This window comes from Diplotaxodon limnothrissa, linkage group LG6 (assembly GCF_057381915.1).
Source record: "Diplotaxodon limnothrissa isolate DT_005_m linkage group LG6, D_limnothrissa_male_GT1.1, whole genome shotgun sequence".
NCBI classification, from domain to species: Eukaryota; Metazoa; Chordata; class Actinopteri; order Cichliformes; family Cichlidae; genus Diplotaxodon; species Diplotaxodon limnothrissa.
Window position 1 is genome coordinate 10,967,749 of NC_140601.1, and position 18,312 is coordinate 10,986,060.

General features: G+C 39.7%; 1 protein-coding gene across 1 annotated transcript; it reads left to right on the forward strand.

Moving 5' to 3' along the window:
* Window positions 1-8,361: 8,361 nt before the first annotated feature.
* On the forward strand, window positions 8,362-13,297 carry LOC146630140 (uncharacterized). The gene is made up of 9 exons (XM_085355616.1): window positions 8,362-8,557; window positions 8,661-8,772; window positions 8,890-8,980; window positions 9,616-9,703; window positions 9,824-9,957; window positions 10,120-10,324; window positions 11,340-11,424; window positions 11,553-11,631; window positions 12,314-13,297. Exons 1-9 carry the CDS (start codon window positions 8,467-8,469, stop codon window positions 13,292-13,294), a joined length of 1,866 nt encoding a protein of 621 aa, XP_085211742.1. The 5' UTR covers window positions 8,362-8,466; the 3' UTR covers window positions 13,295-13,297.
* The last annotated feature ends 5,015 nt before the right edge of the window (window positions 13,298-18,312 follow it).

Here is an 18,312-nt window from a genome sequence, read left to right on the forward strand (position 1 = left end):
GAACTTGTCATTAAGACCCATCAGGAAAGTGTTTCCTCAGGTCTTTTTTTCTTTAGAGTTCAAGGCTTTTTTGAAACTAGAGTCTTGAGATATTTCCATCTCTGGTTGGTCTCTTGCTGTTAGCTGTTTTTAGCATGCTATTGATGCTTAGAGAGATCTAATGTTCTGTTCGCAGCAGTGCAAAGGCAGACATCACAGACAGAAAAATAATATAAAAGATAAAGTTGTAAAAACACTTTACAAACTGTTCCTTTTTTCATCCGTCTCAGAAATGCATGATTTAGAAAGTAAAAATACAACATAATCGTATTTTTTTCCTTAAAATGTCAAGCATCATGGACAAATGACATTACATAGCAGTCAACAGTAGTTACAAAAGGTGCAATGAGCAATCAGCTAATACCCGCCACAAGATGTCACAACAGTACAAAATATTAGTATAATATTATAATATATACGACTATAATATTAGTTATAATATATGCAATGTGCTAAGAAGTGAAGAGTGTGCTGAGAAGATTAAAGGAATACTTTAAGAAGCTAATGAATGTAAAAAACGAGAGCCAGAGGGGGACGGAAAGTGGATAGTTAGCCAATGAGGAAGTGCAGAGGATTAGTAGCAAGGAAGTGAGGCAGCTCTAGAAGAGTGGAAAGGCAGTTAATCCAGATGACATACAGTGGAGGTTTGGATGTTTCTAGGAGAGAGGGCAGTGGACTTTTTAACTAGATTGTTTAACACAATCCTGGAGATTGAGAGGACCCATGAGTAATGGAGAAGAAGTACACATCTTCTTCATTACTTTCCAAGAACAAAGATGATGTGAAAAGCTGTAGCGGTATGGCTTCATGCTGTGAAAGAGCACTTCAGGTGTAATGTTTGCTTTAAGAGTGTTGCTGGGTGGGCACTGGTTTAGCATAGTTGGATGAGCAGGCGACCATGTGCTGCACGTCTCCCCCTCTGTCTCTTTTTGCGTTCCTGTCAGTCTTCACTGTCTCCATCTAATAAAGCCAGAAAAAGGCCAAAAAATATATTTTTTAAAAAGTGTTGCTGGAACATCAAAAAGGGGTTGCAGTGTCTTCATGGATCCAGAGAAAACATATGATAGGGCGCCTGAGGTAGTGTGTTAGGAAATCAGAAGTGTATGTGAGTGTGGCGCAAGACATGCAGGACGCCAGCGAGACAGTGGGTTAGGTGTGTGGTAGAAGTGCCAGATGAGTTCAAGGTGGGTATGGGATTACATCAGGGTTTGACTTTGAGTCCTTTCCTGTTTTTGATGGTGATGGACAGCCTGACAGGTGAAGTCAGGCAAGGGTCTACGTGGACTAACGATGCTTACTGATGATATTTTGCAGTGGCGAGAAGGTAGCAGAGAGCCTGGACATGTGGAGGTTTGCACTGGAGAATAGAGGAATGAAAGTCAGTAGAAGATAGAATACATGAGTGAGAATGAGAGGGATACAGGTGGAACGGTAAACATGCAACTAGCACAGGTGGTGAAGGTGGGGTCAACCATCCAAAGCCTCATATAGTAGACAACAGAGGTGAAGAAGAGAGTGCAGCGGGTGGAGATGAGGGTCAAGGTTGATGTGTGACAAGAGTGAATGGAAAGATTTCCCGTGTGGTGGTGAAACCTGCTATGATGTATGGTTTGGAGACGGTGGCACTGACAAAAAGGCAGGAGGCTGACGTGGAGGTGGCAGAGTTGAAAATACCAAGATGTTTTACTAAGAGGATGGACAGAATTGAAAATGAGTACATGAGAGGTATAGCTCATGTTGAAAATCATTTTTGGAGGGGTTAAAGGTTTTATTCAACCCCTCATGAACAAAATGTATTGCCTAAACCTTTTATACATGTCTGGCCAGGTTCTAGTAAGTTATGCACAAGTTGGCTTCTTGTATATCCTGTGTGCTGTGGCTTAAAAGCCCCCCTAATCGTGAGACTGGCCTACTTTTTGGTGATCTGCTTGTGTGTGCCTGACGTAGGATAGGTAGGATGACAAATAGAGGTTTTCACAATTAACCAATAAGCTTATTTAGTAAGCCAGCTGTTTCCCCCATTCTCAGCCTTTCTCACTTGCTAAGCTAACCTTCATATTTCTTATGTAAACATATGAGATATCGAACTTTCCATCAAACTCTCAGTAAGAAAGCACATTTCCCAACTAATCATTTAACCTGGCCCTAAAAAGAGTTGACTCTGAATTTCAGTTAGCAAAGCAAACAAAACAGAGGCATGAAATTATAGTTTCTGCACTAGCATATTACTTTTACTTCTTACCAAGTCATAGTATTTTTAACAAATAATAGAAACTCAGTGCAAAGGGAACAGAAAGTGTTTATGCGAACATAGAAAAAGGGGTTTTCACCATGTTTCACATTTCTTGACACGCTGATTGAATGTCACCGAGTTACAACCCCAAGGGAAACCACAGCACCGCAGCCTCTTCTTTTCTCAGAAAATTTTCCAATACGTCACTAGAGGCAAGACGGCAAAACTTTAGTCAAAGAAATGTTTAGGGTACACGGCCTGAATAACCCTACAGACATGGAAATGACAGCACGCTGAACAACTCTGGAACGGTAAGTTCAATTTTTACTTGGTTTACTTGGTCTTTTCTAAGAGAGATCAAACACATTTTTTAGTTGCTATGAATGAATGAACCTGCGGTGAAGAAAGATGGTGTTGCAGTGTGATGGAGAAAGTGATAAAGTCTACTCTGAAGCGAGATTAGAAGTGGCTGGTTACGTGCATGTGATGAATGGAAAAGGCTTTCTTTTTTCTGTATTTAATTCATAAAATCATAACAAGTTAAAGCTCACCTATTGTGTTTATGCAAGAGTTCTCACTGTATTTTCCACAATATCATTGTGAACAAGACTTTTCACAGTTATATTGTAATTGTAATATATTCTGCACTAAAGATCACCTAAAAGGTCCAAGTAGACAGAAATATATTTAGATATAAAAACTAGTCCCAGTAAGATACCTAATGCTGTCTTTTTAATAAAAACGCTAACTCGGAAAGGTGCACTTTAAATGGCACAGGAAAATAGGTGGGGGGGTGAGGCAGGGGGAGGTGGCAGAATAGCAAAGACACAAAATAGTGTGGAGGAGCGAGAGAAGGAAAGGACGCCAGAGTTAAAGGGTTTCTAAAAGGACATGTGGATAGTTTTGTCAAATAAACAAAAGTTGTCCATGCACACAACAGCTTTTTTGGGGGTTGCAGTTTGAAATGTGTCAGCATGCTAACAAGCAAGTTTATCATGTTGATTTTACACATAAACAGTATTAAACAAATTGAAATTCAGACATTTCACAAAGCTCGTGGTAAGCTGTAAACACCCAAATTTCTGCCTGCCAGCAGCATTAGAGGAAACAGCTCAGGGGATTTATTGTATGTCTGTACAAAATTATGTGTCCCTGCATGCTCAACAGTCATACTGCTGCTGCCGCTGTTGTTTCAGGATACGCCTACTCCTAGACTGCGGCTATGATATGCTAATTTATCCCACCTTCAACCCTTTCAGTTAAGAACTGAAGCCATAGCGGCATAATCAATCCAACCATCTCATTTCCAAGTATCTGATCACATAAAAACTACTCGGCAGATTCTTGTCTCTGACATCATAATAATAACGATACTTCAATTAATCACTTACAGTAAACAAGACAAGGTTCCACCAACTGACAACCATGCTCATTTTAGCTACTTATAGTCAGAGAGTAACAAACATCTTTACTGCCTCTTTTTGGTTGAACATCAGCCATAAAAACAAAAGAAGGAAAGAAAAAATACCCAGACAGGTCAGCAACTTTCTGGTAACCACCAGTTGCTTAGGGAAAATCTGCATTTCCTGACACCAACTATCTAATGAGTGACATTTTTGTCAGTCATGTAGGTTGACAGGGTGGACCGGACTTTAAGCCCATGTGACTGAAGCTTAACATGATGACTATTATGAAGCAGTTCTGATCTGTATGCCCACAGAAATGAATAAAACATGTTACTCCAGCTCACCACTAGTTGTGGTTTCAGAAACCGCTGCACCAGTAATTTCAAGAAAAAAGTAGTTCAAGAAATGAAGAGCAGACTTTCTGGATTGTGAATGGTTGCTTTTTTTGTTATTGGAAACAAACATACCTTTCTGGGAAGACAAAGGGGTTAGGATGTGGTTTAAGTTTTTAGTGTGTATTTGTATTCAGTTTGTGGTTGTTTTTCTCGTGTGTCAGTGAAGTGAGTAAGGAAAGAGAGAAAGAGACGAAAGAGAAAAAAAAGAGATCAAAGAGTGTCAACTTTTTCACTTTGCTGTCGGACCAGTGTAGGGGAAGTCCAAAAGTCAGTAGACAAATGATATGAAGAGAACTAATGCTTAACACATGAAAAATGGTTCTTAGAAGGTAAAGTATTAAGATAGTGTCTGATAAGAAGAGGCAAGAAGAGGAATCTTGATTTTCTGAAGTTATTAACAAAGCGGGTTTTCCACAATTGGATAAGTGGTCAACTGACGCAAATCATTCAAATCTCCTGTTAGCTGGGGAAGTCTGTGGATTGTCCAGTATGACTTTGACTCGTATCATTAATCACATGACTTCAGGTTTGATTAAAAACAGACTTGTGATTTCAGTCTTATGAACTTTTTAAAAAAAAAATCCACCATAACAGAAAAAGTCTTGTTGAAGTCTAACCAAAAACAAACAATCCATCCATCTTCTTCCGCTTTATCGCGGAAGAAGTCGCGGGGGCAGCAGCCTAAGCAGAGAGGCCCAGACCTCCCTCTCCCCAGCCACCTCCTCCAGCTTATCCGGGGAACACCAAGGCGTTCCCAGGCCAGCCGAGAGATATAATCTCTCCAGTGTGTCCTGGGTCTGCCCCGGGGCCTCCTCCCGGTGGGACATGCCCGGAACACCTCACCCAGGAGGCGCCCAGGAGGCATCCTTGTCAGATGCCCGAACCACCTCAGCTGGCTCCTTTCAATGTGGAGGAGCAGCGGTTCTACTCTGAGCCCCTCCCGGATGGCTGAACTTCTCACCCTATCTCTAAGGGAGAGGCCAGCCACCCTAGGGAGGAAGCTCATTTCTGCCTCTTGTATCCGCAATCTCGTTCTTTCGGTCACTACCCACAGCTCGTGGCCATAGGTGAGGGTAGGGACGTAGATCGATCGGTAAATTGAGACCTTCGCTTTTACACTCAGCTCTCTCTTCACCACGACGGACCGGTGCAGCGTCGGCATCACTGCAGCCGCAGCACCAATCCGTCTGTCGATCCCTTCTCCCATCACTCGCAAACAAGACCCCGAGATACTTGAACTCAGAAACGTTGGACATAATTGGACAATATTACTCAGCTGAAACAAGGCTGTCCATAAGACTTGGCTTTGATGACACTGTAAGGGTAAAAAAGATGGTTTGTCAGAGTGGAAATAATTGAGGCTGAGGCATTCCTATCCAAAGTAATTACAGTGAATCATTTCATGCTCTGTATTCCATACACAACACCAGAGGTTACAAGTAGACAATTTTACATAATCCAGACCTTTATGTCTTTAAGAAATGCTTAAATGTGACTAAATGGACAGTTTCACCTGGCTTCAAAGATAAATATAGCTTGGCTCTGTCATCATAGCTATGAAAATGTGTGCAGTGTTTACTAGTGATATTGTTGAAGTTGAATAAAGGTAAGTGTTGGCACAGAAGCTCATGGAACTTCATGATGAATCTTTTGCATTTAAAAGACTCACCGTTCTTTGAAAGTCTGTCTGAATGCTTTAACTGCAGAGGACTTCTACCCACGCAAGAAGAAAGAGTTAGCTGTGATTAAACCAAAACACCCACATCAAACATGCGCCTTGTTTGAGCCGTCTGCTACAGATTGATGTGACTGCAGTGCGACCTTTATAGATCTGGTAGAGTGAAAGGTCAGTTTCTACAGATTCCTCACACTGAGGAGCAGCAGTGCATTAGCGGTGTCAGGTAGGTGTATGTTGTCAGACCATTTGCATGCGGAAGATCAGATAACGAATAAAATATAAGCAGTCTCATATCATAATTTGACACAATAAGTAATCTACTTCATTTCCTATCCCATACTGGTGTTTCTCTTTTTTATTCTGGAAGATTGCAAGGCTGTTATCTTCTTGGATCACTACATGCAACATTGTCACCCTAGAAGAGCTCTCATCAGAGAGTCTCAATGTCAGGATGGAACTGATCTTGCTTTATGCTGCAGCACATGACTCAATCTAATAGTACATTTTAAGAGGATGTAGTTAGTGTAACTTCCCCCCCTCACCTTTTGTATCAACTGACATCTTGTTAATTTTTACACAAAGTGCCTCCTGTTAAGCTTATCAACTTCCTGACTACTAAAGCACTTTCTTGTAATGTGCATGACTGGAAATTGTATACTTCATTTATTAAAATCATGTAAGTCTGAGCTCATTGCATGCAATCAGATTAAGTTTTTTTTAAGAAGTGCCGTTAGCAGGAAGTGAACCTGTCAGAATAATGGAACATTTGAGTTCTCAGAAAAACATTTTGACCTTTATTAAACCTTGCAAACAGGTGACCGTAGAAGCACCAACATAATGTGCTTTCCCCTGTGCACGGAAATGGAAGAAAAACAGCAGTGTGCAGCGGTTTGGGCTAAAAAAAAAGGAGAACAACACTTTTTCTTCTTTTTTTTTCTTTTTTTTAAAGAAATGATACTGGCACCACAAATATTTATCAGTAAATGATTTTTAAAATGTTCCACTGCATTTTAAACTGCAGCAACTCATGGTATACTTGCCACGAACTGCCACAAGTGTTGACTTCTGCATGACACTTGGAACGTAGTTTGTTAGACAGTTATTCTATGGATTGTGGCTGAAGATAATATTTAGGGTTTTAGCTGCAGGTTCAGGTTTAGGTTTTCTATCATGCTACAAAGCAGAATACATGTTATGTTATGAATGTGAATCTAAACATGTAAAGAATCTACGTCAGCGCTGTGCAGTATAAACTTAATATGTTTGCGTTAATCACAATGAAAAGAAATGTTCGCTTGAATATCAATGAGATAAAATGCTTTTAAAAAAAGTCTTTACAGATAATACTGCAGTAAACGCACAAGGTGAAAGTTTTAGGTCAGGCTCTGGGTGTTTGTGGGTCAGCTTGCACTTGGCTGCAAAACCACAAGAACCACGAATCCACACAAACACATTTTTTTTTCATCCTGTTTTTCACAGAGTTTAAATGTCATTGCGGTCCACATGCAAAGGCAGCTGCAGCTAATACATTTATAAGTATTAGCTGTAGCATGCCCTTTGTGTGCATTGCTGTGCACGGTTAAAAATCCAACAGGCTGGGGGAAATGGCAGGCTGTAGTCAACAAACTAATAAATGATGATGAAGTTTAAAACTGAAACATTAACGCAGAAGCTGCCAGTTTTTACTTGACTGCATGTTTAAATGTGTCATCAGGTACTAAATTTAACCTTATCTGTCAGTTGAAAGAAATGATAGGAAGTAAGAAACACGTGTTGACATGCTTCAGATGCTCAGAAGTGAAGAATAATTAATCAGAAGTTCACATTTTAGTCTGGAGAGCAGTGCCGATTCAAAGTAAGATCCTCTACAGTGTTAATTGCTTGAATTGAAAAGCAACGAATTCAACCTTTTTTTTTTTCCTTTTATCTGTTTGGGTTTGTGTAGCTGACACAATTATTATTATTGTTTTATTAAGAGAACTGTTTGATATTTAAACTGTATTTTATTAAATAGTTGTGCTGAATTCCAGTGGAGATTGAATGGAAACTGCTGACATTTTTGCACAAATGTGGGTGGGATGAAAAAGGCAGACTGTTGTATGTTCCAAAAAGGAAGCTGATGAAAGGTTTTGCATGTCTTGAGTGTGCGTGGCTGAGTGTAAAATGAGAATTTGACCAGAGTATTTCTTTTCATTACCTGTTTTAATGGCTGTATGAGTGTGGCCTTTCAGAAAAAACAGCTGGTCTTGTTTTACCCTGAAAAAGGAAATATCAATGACATTGTATTTGGTGTTGATTTTGATGCATAAGCCTGATTTACACTGGAACTTTGTTGTCTCAAATCATCATTGTTCATTTATCCTGTTACTGCAAGAGAACAAATGTCACATTTGTACAGATGTGGAACCGCAGAGGAGTGGGGCAGGATCTGAAACACTTCTATTTCTGTTTTTCCATCGACTGCTTATGTTACAACTTATTCTTGATGTGTTTGTAGGCAGCAGTTTTTTTTCTATGTGTATCTCTGTCACATTGTTGCATCTTGTCAACCAGATGATTTAATAAACACTTTAAATTTATTTATTTTTTATCTGGGCAGGATGAGAAAAATTGGGAAGCAGTGAGCCAAAGTCTGGAGCGACTACAATGCTTCAAATCTTCCAGTCACTGAGCTTTGGAAACAAACCATCCCAGTGGCCTCAAAGGACTTAACAAATGGAGAGAAATAAGAAAAGACTTTCCCTGTTTATTCTGCTGCCTCTGCTGCTGCTCTGCACAAGTGATGAGTGTCCCAGGCTTCCAGAGAGTTAGTCTTTATTCCTCTTTATTCATGTTTAACTGATTTTAAGATCTGTTGTTTGACATATTTACTCATTTTCATTTAATCTCTCCTGTTTTAATTCTCACAGATCTCACTTGCTACACTGACTACAATAGAAACATCACATGTTTGTGGAACAGCAAATACGTGTCTGATGACACTGCATGCACCATACATGCTCAGTATAAATCTCGCTACATGTAAGGACCTCAATCACAAAAAGAAAACCTAGATGCATAATACTTACAATACACGAGTCACAAATGTCATCAGTAACATCATCTACAGCAAAATCAAATGAATATTCTTCTTCTCAGCTCTTACAGCACTTCCTGTCACCTAAAGTCTGTTGACATGTCCAGACCAGACCTAAAGGAGTGCTCCCTCATCTTTGAAATGGAATACACTGTGAGTGTGTAAACAACTAGCATTGTTGGTGGATACCCTGTTTATTAAAAATATGTTTAAAATCTGTAGAAGAGAGAAAAAAAGAATCATCTGCTTTTTAAGGTATAGACAGCTGTGAAGAATCCTGTGATGAGCATATGGCCAGCAGGACATTTAAAGCACACTGCTTTCCATTTAATATTAGAGTATCTATGTATGAATTTCAGGAAGTACAACTCCAGGATCAGGCTTCTTTTTTATTTTTACTTTTTTGCACATGAAGTGAAATTAAAGCTAATTATGGCCTCTGTGCAGACACAGACTACTGTGTGAAAATGCTAATTTCTCAAAACGTAGAAGCTAAACTGAGAGAGCATTCTGGACCCCTTTTTTTCTAATATGTGCGGGTATACCTGCACATATGAAATAATAATATGTCAAAAATGAAGAAGAAGCATAACTGGTCCCACCCTTGTGAATTTCACTCTGTGACACCAAGGAAAACCTCAAGCCTCAAGCATATATACATCACTTCTAGATTTACATCGAAACTATTATCTGTAGATTTGAATCAAAACATTTTAAATTTACCAATCGATTTAGATCTTCACTAGTTTTGGATCATTTTATTAATTTTTCAAAACAATTTATTTCAGTTTCGGTCTTTCCATGTGTTGTCCATGAATCTGAGCTGTGCTCATATGAAGCAGAGTCTAATCACTTCCTACATGCCGTCCTGTCACAGTGAGTGTAATCTATACTACCTCATTGTTACTTACAATATGACCTATTTACGGAGCCCATAGAACATATTTGTCTGATTCGTGTGTGTGTGTGTGTGTGTTCATGTGCACACTCTTACAGTAAAGGTGAATCCTCCTTCGAAGCCAGAAGTCAACGTCACCTCTGTTTCCTGGTTGTCCGAAGACCCCGAACATGAAATGATCAGATCATACGAAAGTGAAGTGCAGTGGAAGCAGCAGGATCAGTCATGGAGTGTAAGTTTAGATTTTGTATCACAATGTGAATGAGTTTGGGTATGAAGTCGAGATCCTGAAAGTGCACGTTTAAATAGTGTGTACACATGATCCTTGCCCTGTGTTTGTGTGAATTCATAGCAAGAGTAAATAAAGTGATATAAAAATCTTTCTGTCTGTCAGGATCCCCCCTTTCAGAAAAAAGGTGACATTCAGTGCGAGAATGAGTGCAGGGCAGAGCTGGACCCAGACAAACTGATACAAGGCGAGAAGTACGAGGTACGAGTTCGTGTGCGGTCTGTTAAACCTCGACCCAAGGGAGCCTGGAGTGACTGGAGCCCCACTGCATCATGGGAGTCACCAGTAGGAAAAAGAAAACCACCATCAGGTACTTTTTTTGCCAAATGGCTCCAAAGACAAATAGTTTAGTTTAAGAAACTCTGCAGAGTTCTCTTTTACATTCAGTCCTGCCTTCTCTCATTTTTCTAAGCTAACGTGATCGGCTCTGTCTTCTGTTTCAGTACAACAAGGACACACATTTTATAAGAGCAACTAAAGCCCACAGAAATTCTGTATTTGTTTTACCTGATGAAGTCAGTACAGTCAGTACCATTGTTATTCTCTGTTTATGTAAATGACGTGCAGCTCCAAGATAGGAAAGTGAAAATGTGAAAATATGCTGATGATATGGCTATTGTTGGTCTTCTATAGAACTCGAGCCCTAATGGTTTTGCTCAGGGATGCAGGTTGAAAGAAGGGTGTAAATTTCATTATTTCCTTATTAAAAATGAAAAAGCTTGTCTTGAATTACCCAATCCCCATGACCGGCTTCACTTTCTGATCAGTCTGTGAGAGTCATTAATATCTTTAAGTATCTGGAAACACATTTTAAGGACAAGATTTATTTTTTTTTATGCTCATTCCATTTACAGGAAAGCTAATTGGAGAATATTTTGTTATTTTGTAACATGATTGTTAGAACTACCAGAACAATTACTGGTCGATAGCAGCCTTGATTGGAATCTAGTATCTTCAAGCTGTCTTAAGGAAAGCCTGGTCTATTGTTACTGACCCCAAACACCCTCTTCACTCTGATTTTGAATTAATGCTGTCAGGATGACGTTACAAGATGCCTCTAGCTAGCAAAAAAGTCTATAAGAGATCCTTTGTGTCAAAAGCATTTAATATTTTTAAAAAATCCATCATATACTGTGAAGTATTTCTATAGGTATATTGGAGTGTTATTTATGCTTAGGTTTGAATGTGGTCTGATTCCTACCAATATTTTTATTATGATTTTATTGCCTGGTTGATTTTTGACTTGGTGAACCAAAGACAATTTTCCATTAGTGTGGACGATAAAGTTATTCTATTCTGTTTTTTGGTTTTTTTGTATTTTTCAGATGTTCCTACACTTGTTGTGTGCATAATTACAGCAGGTGTTGTAGTGTTAATGGCAGTCATTCTCTGCACAACTAAAAAACACTGGTAAGCAAACTTTTCCAAAAATATCTCAATGTGCAGTATATTATGATTAGTTATTCTGGTATGATGTATTAAAAACAAAAAGATTCTTTTTGACAGCTTCGGTTTTGATTGTAATTTTGTTGCCTCAGGGTTTATGTAGTAAAGACAATGAAAGGTCAGCCCGTACCAGACCCAGGAAAATCCTCCCTGCAGAATGTACATTTTAAGGTAAGCATACAGGCTGTAGATGCGTCCTCTTTACTCTCTACTGTTAAATCATGTAATCAGGTTACAGTTTACAGTTTAAAATGAAAAACAATTGAAGCTGCCATTTCAGGGCAGTAAAAAATAACATTTGTGTACTATCATGGTGAACATGTTTGCAGTAAATGTACATGACTAGCAGCTATCGTTAGCATTTATTTTGAGCTGTGTGTCAGCCACATATGACTGTAAGTCGATGTGGCAGGCCGTGGCTTGCGGTGCCGTGCAGGGAGGGCAGACGCACCTGCATGGCATCTGCAATCATGCCCCGCCTACTTAAATACTGTAGTGGGTCCTGCGTGTGCACAGCAACCATCAAGTATTAATAAAGAATGATTAAAATGCCACTGGGTCAGCCGTGGTCGTTTACAGTCGAATACTGAATCTTCTTTAGTTTTCAGTTCAATACTTTGTCATAACCATCTACAAATAAAAATGAGATAACTGCAGCTCATAAACAGACACAGCATGCAACATAAAAAGAGAATTACTGAAAGTTGTGCTGCAGACAGTCTAACCAGACAAACAAAATTGATCACCGATCCATTCGTCTTTTTAATCCTGGTCTTGAAGTGCAGACTGAATATCTAGTATATTTCAAATCTTTCTAATCTCTTCTTCTGTTCTGTGACTTTCTCTCCTCCAGAGTGGGTTCTCCAGTGAATACTTTCACTCCTTCTTGAAACCAGTGGAAATTATCACTGTAGAATTAATCTCACCTGTGGATGCTGCTGTGGCCTACAAGCCAGATGAGAAGATGGTGTTGAACAAAGGCAGCTATGACTCCACCAGCTCCAGCTTCACTAACCCAAGTTACTCTGAGCTTTGTAGCCCTCCTCCTATTTCCTCACTCACTGCTGGGAATCTGAAGCCCTGTGCGGTTGACACGCCTTATGGTCCTGTTGGTACTCAGGGTGAAGGAAAAAGCGCAGAACAGGAAAGTGATGAAGCGAGAGAGAAAGAAAAGGAGAAGTTAATGTTGCTGCTCAAAGGCAGCAGTAACAGTGAGCCAGTGCAGGTGATTTCAGACTACGAGAAAACTGAGAGGCTCGACAATGATCGATTTAGGCTCCAGAGTCTAGATTCAGGCATGTGCAGTTGTGAAGAGGTCAGTGAAGAGAGCATGGAGGCAGATAGCATCAATATGACTGATAGCCATGATGAAGAACCTGAGGGTGAGGAAGAGAAGGAGGGAGGGAATAAACAAAAGGCAGATTTTCAGAGGTTGTTTGGAAGCAGCGGAGGTGTGTTTGGCAAGTCTATCCAGGTTTGTTCTGATTATGAGCGAGTGGAGAAACAGCAGGCTGACAGCCCGGAGCTTCCCAGCTTGGATTCAGGTGTTAGCAGTGGGGGAGAGGAGCAGCTGAGTCAGGATGAGGGCATGGACGATGTTGATAAGTCCACTGAATCTACACGCTTCCTGTTTCCGCCTCATCCTTCCAGTGCTTTACCATGCTCCCTGCTCTCTTTTCCACAACTGCCTCTGAACTTGCCTGGGCCACGACTGAGTCCAGCGTTGCAGCTCCAGCCAGGTCACATGACACAGGGGTTTGCTCTGATGTCAACAGGCAGGTCGGTGGAGCCCTCTGGTGATGGATATATGCCAGTGAAACAGGAGGACGGCTGAGAACAGACAGCAGGCTCAACTAGCAGGACAACATAGCATGTAGCACTTGGAGGAGTCATCACAGTCAGTCAGTTCTCAGGAAAATGTGACATCACATAATTCTTTCTCTTCTGCTCAGTTTTCAGCAACTTTGACAGTTTCATGAATGTATTTTACTTTTGTTTTTTATATATTTATATCAATATTTATGCCTGCTCAGAAGCTCATACTGTCACCCCAGAATAAAATAATGTGACTCTTTCTACAATGTAAAGGCTGCCCTCTCTGCCATCACACTAGCTGACCTGACTGACTCTAAACTGCGTAAATCTGTGTAAACTGTGGTAAACTGTGGTAAACTTCCCTACATGGACTAAAGTTTTTGGCCACATACATATTGAGCGATTTAAATCCATACCATGAAGCTTCCAGTGCACATTTTTTATCCTGATGTCAGTGGCAGAGGAGGTTTGGAGCTGTACAGAGCAGAGATGGGCAGTAACGCGTAATCCGATTACTTTTTTCAAGTAATGAGTAAAGTAAGGGATTACTGTTGCAAAAACGGTAATTTGATTACCGTTACTTTCCCGTAGGAACGCTGCGTTACTGCGTTACTAAAACCGTGATTTTTTTGCGAGAATGTCTCATGACAGTAAGGTAAGCAAGTGCGACGTTCGTGACAGCAGCTGTGTGCAGATCAACAATGGATAATATATCGAGTGCAGAAGAGAGTATGAGCATGCAGCGTTTAAAGCGTGGAAGTACTGACCTTACTTTAAGTTTGATTCCATAAAAAGTGACAAAAACCTGCCCCAGAGCAAACCTCCGCCTACGCCACTCTTGCTTTACAGGTGAAAATAGAGCAAAAGGGCCGCTGAGTCTTTGATTTTATTTATTTTCTGCTGTGTTTCACTTGCATCTATTTGAAAGACTGAGTGTAAACACAAAAAATATATATTTTATGTGCGGGAATGTGCAGAAAATAGGTTTAAATATTAAACAAATTTCTTCCAGTCAGAGAATGTTGCATATAATTAAATTTTTGCTTGATGCATAAAGTTAAAAGATTAAAACTAATAAAACAAGTTTTAAAAAGGGACCTTTCCATTTGATTACATTTTGTATGATGGATTATGTAGAAAAAGTAGAATTGGGCTGAAAGATCTATCGCTTTATCACCTATTCAGGTTGTAAATCGTGTTTTTAAAAAGTAACTAAGTAACTAAGTAATTAATTACTTTTGAAAATAAGTAATCAGTAAAGTAACGGGATTACTTTTGGGGGGAAGTAATCAGTAATTAGTTACTGATTACTTTTTTCAAGTAACTTGACCAACACTGGTGCAGAGCCTTGGTGGCTTTTATCTCAGCTTATGTTGTCTGACATAGTATTACGGTACCACACTGTGAGAGCAGTGAACTGTTCAGACCCATTCTTTCACAAATACTTGCAAAGGCAGACTGCATGGATGCTTAATTTTATACACCTGTAGTCATGGAACTGAAACACCTGAATTCATTGAGTCAGAGGTGTGGCCCAATACTTTTGGCCATATAGCAGCGTATTTAACAATGTTGGATTGCTTGTTTGTAACAGACTAACTTGGTAACTTTATTGCAGGAAACATATCCGGTCGTTAAGTGATGACGTGACGAATTCTACTTCTGGGCCTAAAGTAGTCTGCGTTTAATATGGCTTTTGTGTTGTTAACTTGTTTAATGTTTTGTATTTTCTTCTATTTAATCTCAAAAAGCTCCTAAAACAGTCAGTGATCACTGTTGACCTCCCTCGGCTTTTATTACCGCTAATCTACAGCCCAGCCCATGCAGCAGTATATGAATGACTAACCTCATATTGTGGATGGATTATCTCAGTCGTTCTCCTGGCTGAAGTTTGGTCCTTTTACAGCATCCTGCCATGCGATTACATTTGTTCCTGACCACCGAGAACACTCACGTTAACTTTTATCGAGTGGGAAAAAAGTTAGCTTGTATATATTATGCTAACATAGCTGTGTCACTAGCGGTCATGTAGCACAGCATTATATACCAGCTAGCCAAACTTCAGTAACCCTACAAACGTCACTGCTGTTTAGTTTTCTGTCTTCATTTATGTTGGAAGTGATAACAGAACTGTACGTTTTAATTTGTTTCCAAAGCCCCGCAGTCAGGACATGCTATATTGTATCTAGATAGAAGCTAGTGAGCTAACTTCCTGCTAACTTCTAACTCCGTTAAATATCATAAATTAGATTTTATTTATTCTTGTGTGGCAGCTATTTACTGACTTTAAGAAGTTATTTGAAATTATGTCATTTCATGAATAACAGTTATTTTCCATGAAAACTAAAAATGGTTAAAATCTCAATAAAAATTAACGAGAAATACATGCAATTTTGCAGTTTTTTGGCTCAACATGTCATTTTGAGGTTAGGGGTGCCATTGGGTCATGGTTAGGTTTTTGGGTAAGGGTTAGGGTTAGGCATTGATTTCTGATGGTTGGTTAAGGGGTAATATGTCAATTCAGTGTCCTCACTAAGATGTGAAAACGAACGTGTGTGTGTCTGTGTGAAGTTTTGATGTGAATCTGAAAAACACAATTTTGAAAACACTGGAAAGACCTGGGCCCTGTGCTTCGTACGTCGCTTACTACATCCAAGATCAAATGAAACATCCAAGACCAAATCATCGCGCTAACTCTGAGCTCGCTAATCCGGTTCCCCGAACACACCTGTTGTTGACGATTAGTATAGCTGGATGAAGTAATGTGAGATCACTGGGTGGCCCAACAGGGGCTACGCATCGATAGTAGAAACATTGATCGGCAACCCTTTGATTGGTCGGCGAAAATGTCGAAGGAGCGCGCTCGGTATTTTTCGGCAGCAGAGCAAGAACTCTTGAGTGAGGGATTTCAGGAGTTTCAGAGTTTAATTAAAACGCAAGGGAACACTGCAAAGGCTGCAAAAGCAAGGAGAGAGGGCTGGCAGAAAGTTGCTGACAAATTAAACTCGTAAGTAATTTAATAATAACAATAATAATGGAGTGGATTTATATAGCGCTTTTCAAGGCACCCAAAGCGCTTTACAATGCCACTATTCATTCACTCTCACATTCACACACTGGTGGAGGCAGCTACGGTTGTAGCCACAGCTGCCCTGGGGCAGACTGACAGAAGCCAGGCTGCCATATTGCGCCATCGGCCCCTCTGGCCAACACCAGTAGGCGGTAGGGTAGATTTATCATATCACACCATATTATCCAATATTATATTACATTATATTATATTATAATATGTTATATTATATCCCCTTTCACATTAGAGCCACAACAGGACCCACTAGAACATGGGAACAAGTAAAAGTGAAATATAAGAATATTCTACAGAATGGTAATATTTATCACTTATATTGCTTGTCGTCTCTTGGAAAGAGACCCTGGAATACTCTGTTTGTTTGTTCATAACAGCAACCAAGAAAAGGGCAGAGCAAAAAAAAAGACAGGTGGTGGTCCTGCACCCCCTCGTCAACAAGTTGGTTAAGTGAATAATACCCTCACGGGAAAATCGATATCTCTCTATGAGCACACTGTCGCGCTGAGCTAAAGGATCCTGTCTGTCCCGCAATATACGCTGAATTCTGAAAACTCTCCTTATCAATCTTGGACCTTCCGCAATGGGTTGCTCGCGTAAACGGACAGGATATGACTGCGACAGACTTCCCAAATCCACCTTCGCTTTTATAGCCGTGGTCTCTCATCTTGATTACACGAAGTAATTTACAATTACTACTCTGAAATATGAATTACATCTGTAATAATCACATACATGTAATAGAATGTTAATAGTACATTTCCCTTTTTTAGGGAATGACCTGTATGTATCTGTGTGAAATCAATAAAAGGATCAAGTGCTGCATTATCTTTAGTTACATTGATGTTATTTATTTATGGTGAAACAGTGGTGGAATATCGCTGTTGCTTTCGTATGAATGACGCGGACATACCTGCGTGGCCGCGATCTAATCCTGTTTACATAAAGTAAACCTGCTCCCCAGCAGGTTTACGCTTACGGCTCTGTTGCTATGACAGCAAGTCCCGGATGGGCTTCGGGGAACCGAACGATCCAGGATCACGCGAAATGGTCAACAATCTCATCCAGCTAACTCACTTAGCGCGGTACGAAGAACAGGCCCCTGAAGACACTTTTTCCTTTTCTTTCTATGCAAACAAAAATTCCCACTGAGGCTTTTCAGTGTGAAATTTTGTTTGTATAGAAAATACCTGTGCCATTTGTCTCTGTTGCCATCTACTGGTGAACATCACCTTAACACTACGTCAGGTGAGATTTTCACTCTGCACAGCAACACAAAACTCTTTTAACAACACAAACAAACAACAAAATTAATACATTTTAAAATGATGTAGACAGCTCAAGATAATGTTAATAAAGACTCAGTGAAAACTGAAGTTTATCTTAATCCTTAAAATATGCAGGGAATCACAGTTGCTTATGTCCAGCATCACTCTGTTATTATAAAATTTATCTAAAACGTGGCCAGTTTAATGTCTTAAACTGAAATCACATTAAAGTTTTGATCAACTATAATCCAGCTGATTTTTTACCCAAAAAGTTAGATGCGACATATAAAAAGTGGGCAGGACAAGGCTTAAAGGTATACTGTACATTTTATGATAAGGGAACTCTTAGGGACTTCCAGTCAATAAAAGATCAATGCCAGTTAAGCAATAGTGATTTTTTTAGGTTTCTCCAAATCCAGCATCATCTACATAACTTTATACCCAAGAGAATAGATCTTTTCTCTCTTCCTGTTCTGAATATATTTGTTAAGGCATACTATGCGGATCCTGGTCTCAAAGTGATTTCTAGACTGTACAAGTGTTTACAGGAAATTAAGAATATGAATACAATTTACATCAAACAGAAATGGGAAAGGGAAACAAATATGGTAATTTCAAATGACACTTGGTATCAGCAATGTGCTCCGTTATACGGCATTTTGAGTCTGGCTGTCTGAAAGACTA

Excerpts from the sequence above, each read along its gene's own strand:
- LOC146630140 (XM_085355616.1), top strand. The coding sequence starts at position 8,467 with ATGGAGAGAAATAAGAAAAGACTTTCCCTGTTTATTCTGCTGCCTCTG. Across the intron at positions 8,558-8,660 it reads GTGTCCCAGGCTTCCAGAGA|ATCTCACTTGCTACACTGAC; the intron begins GTTAGTCTTTAT and ends TAATTCTCACAG. Across the intron at positions 11,632-12,313 it reads TGCAGAATGTACATTTTAAG|AGTGGGTTCTCCAGTGAATA; the intron begins GTAAGCATACAG and ends TCTCTCCTCCAG.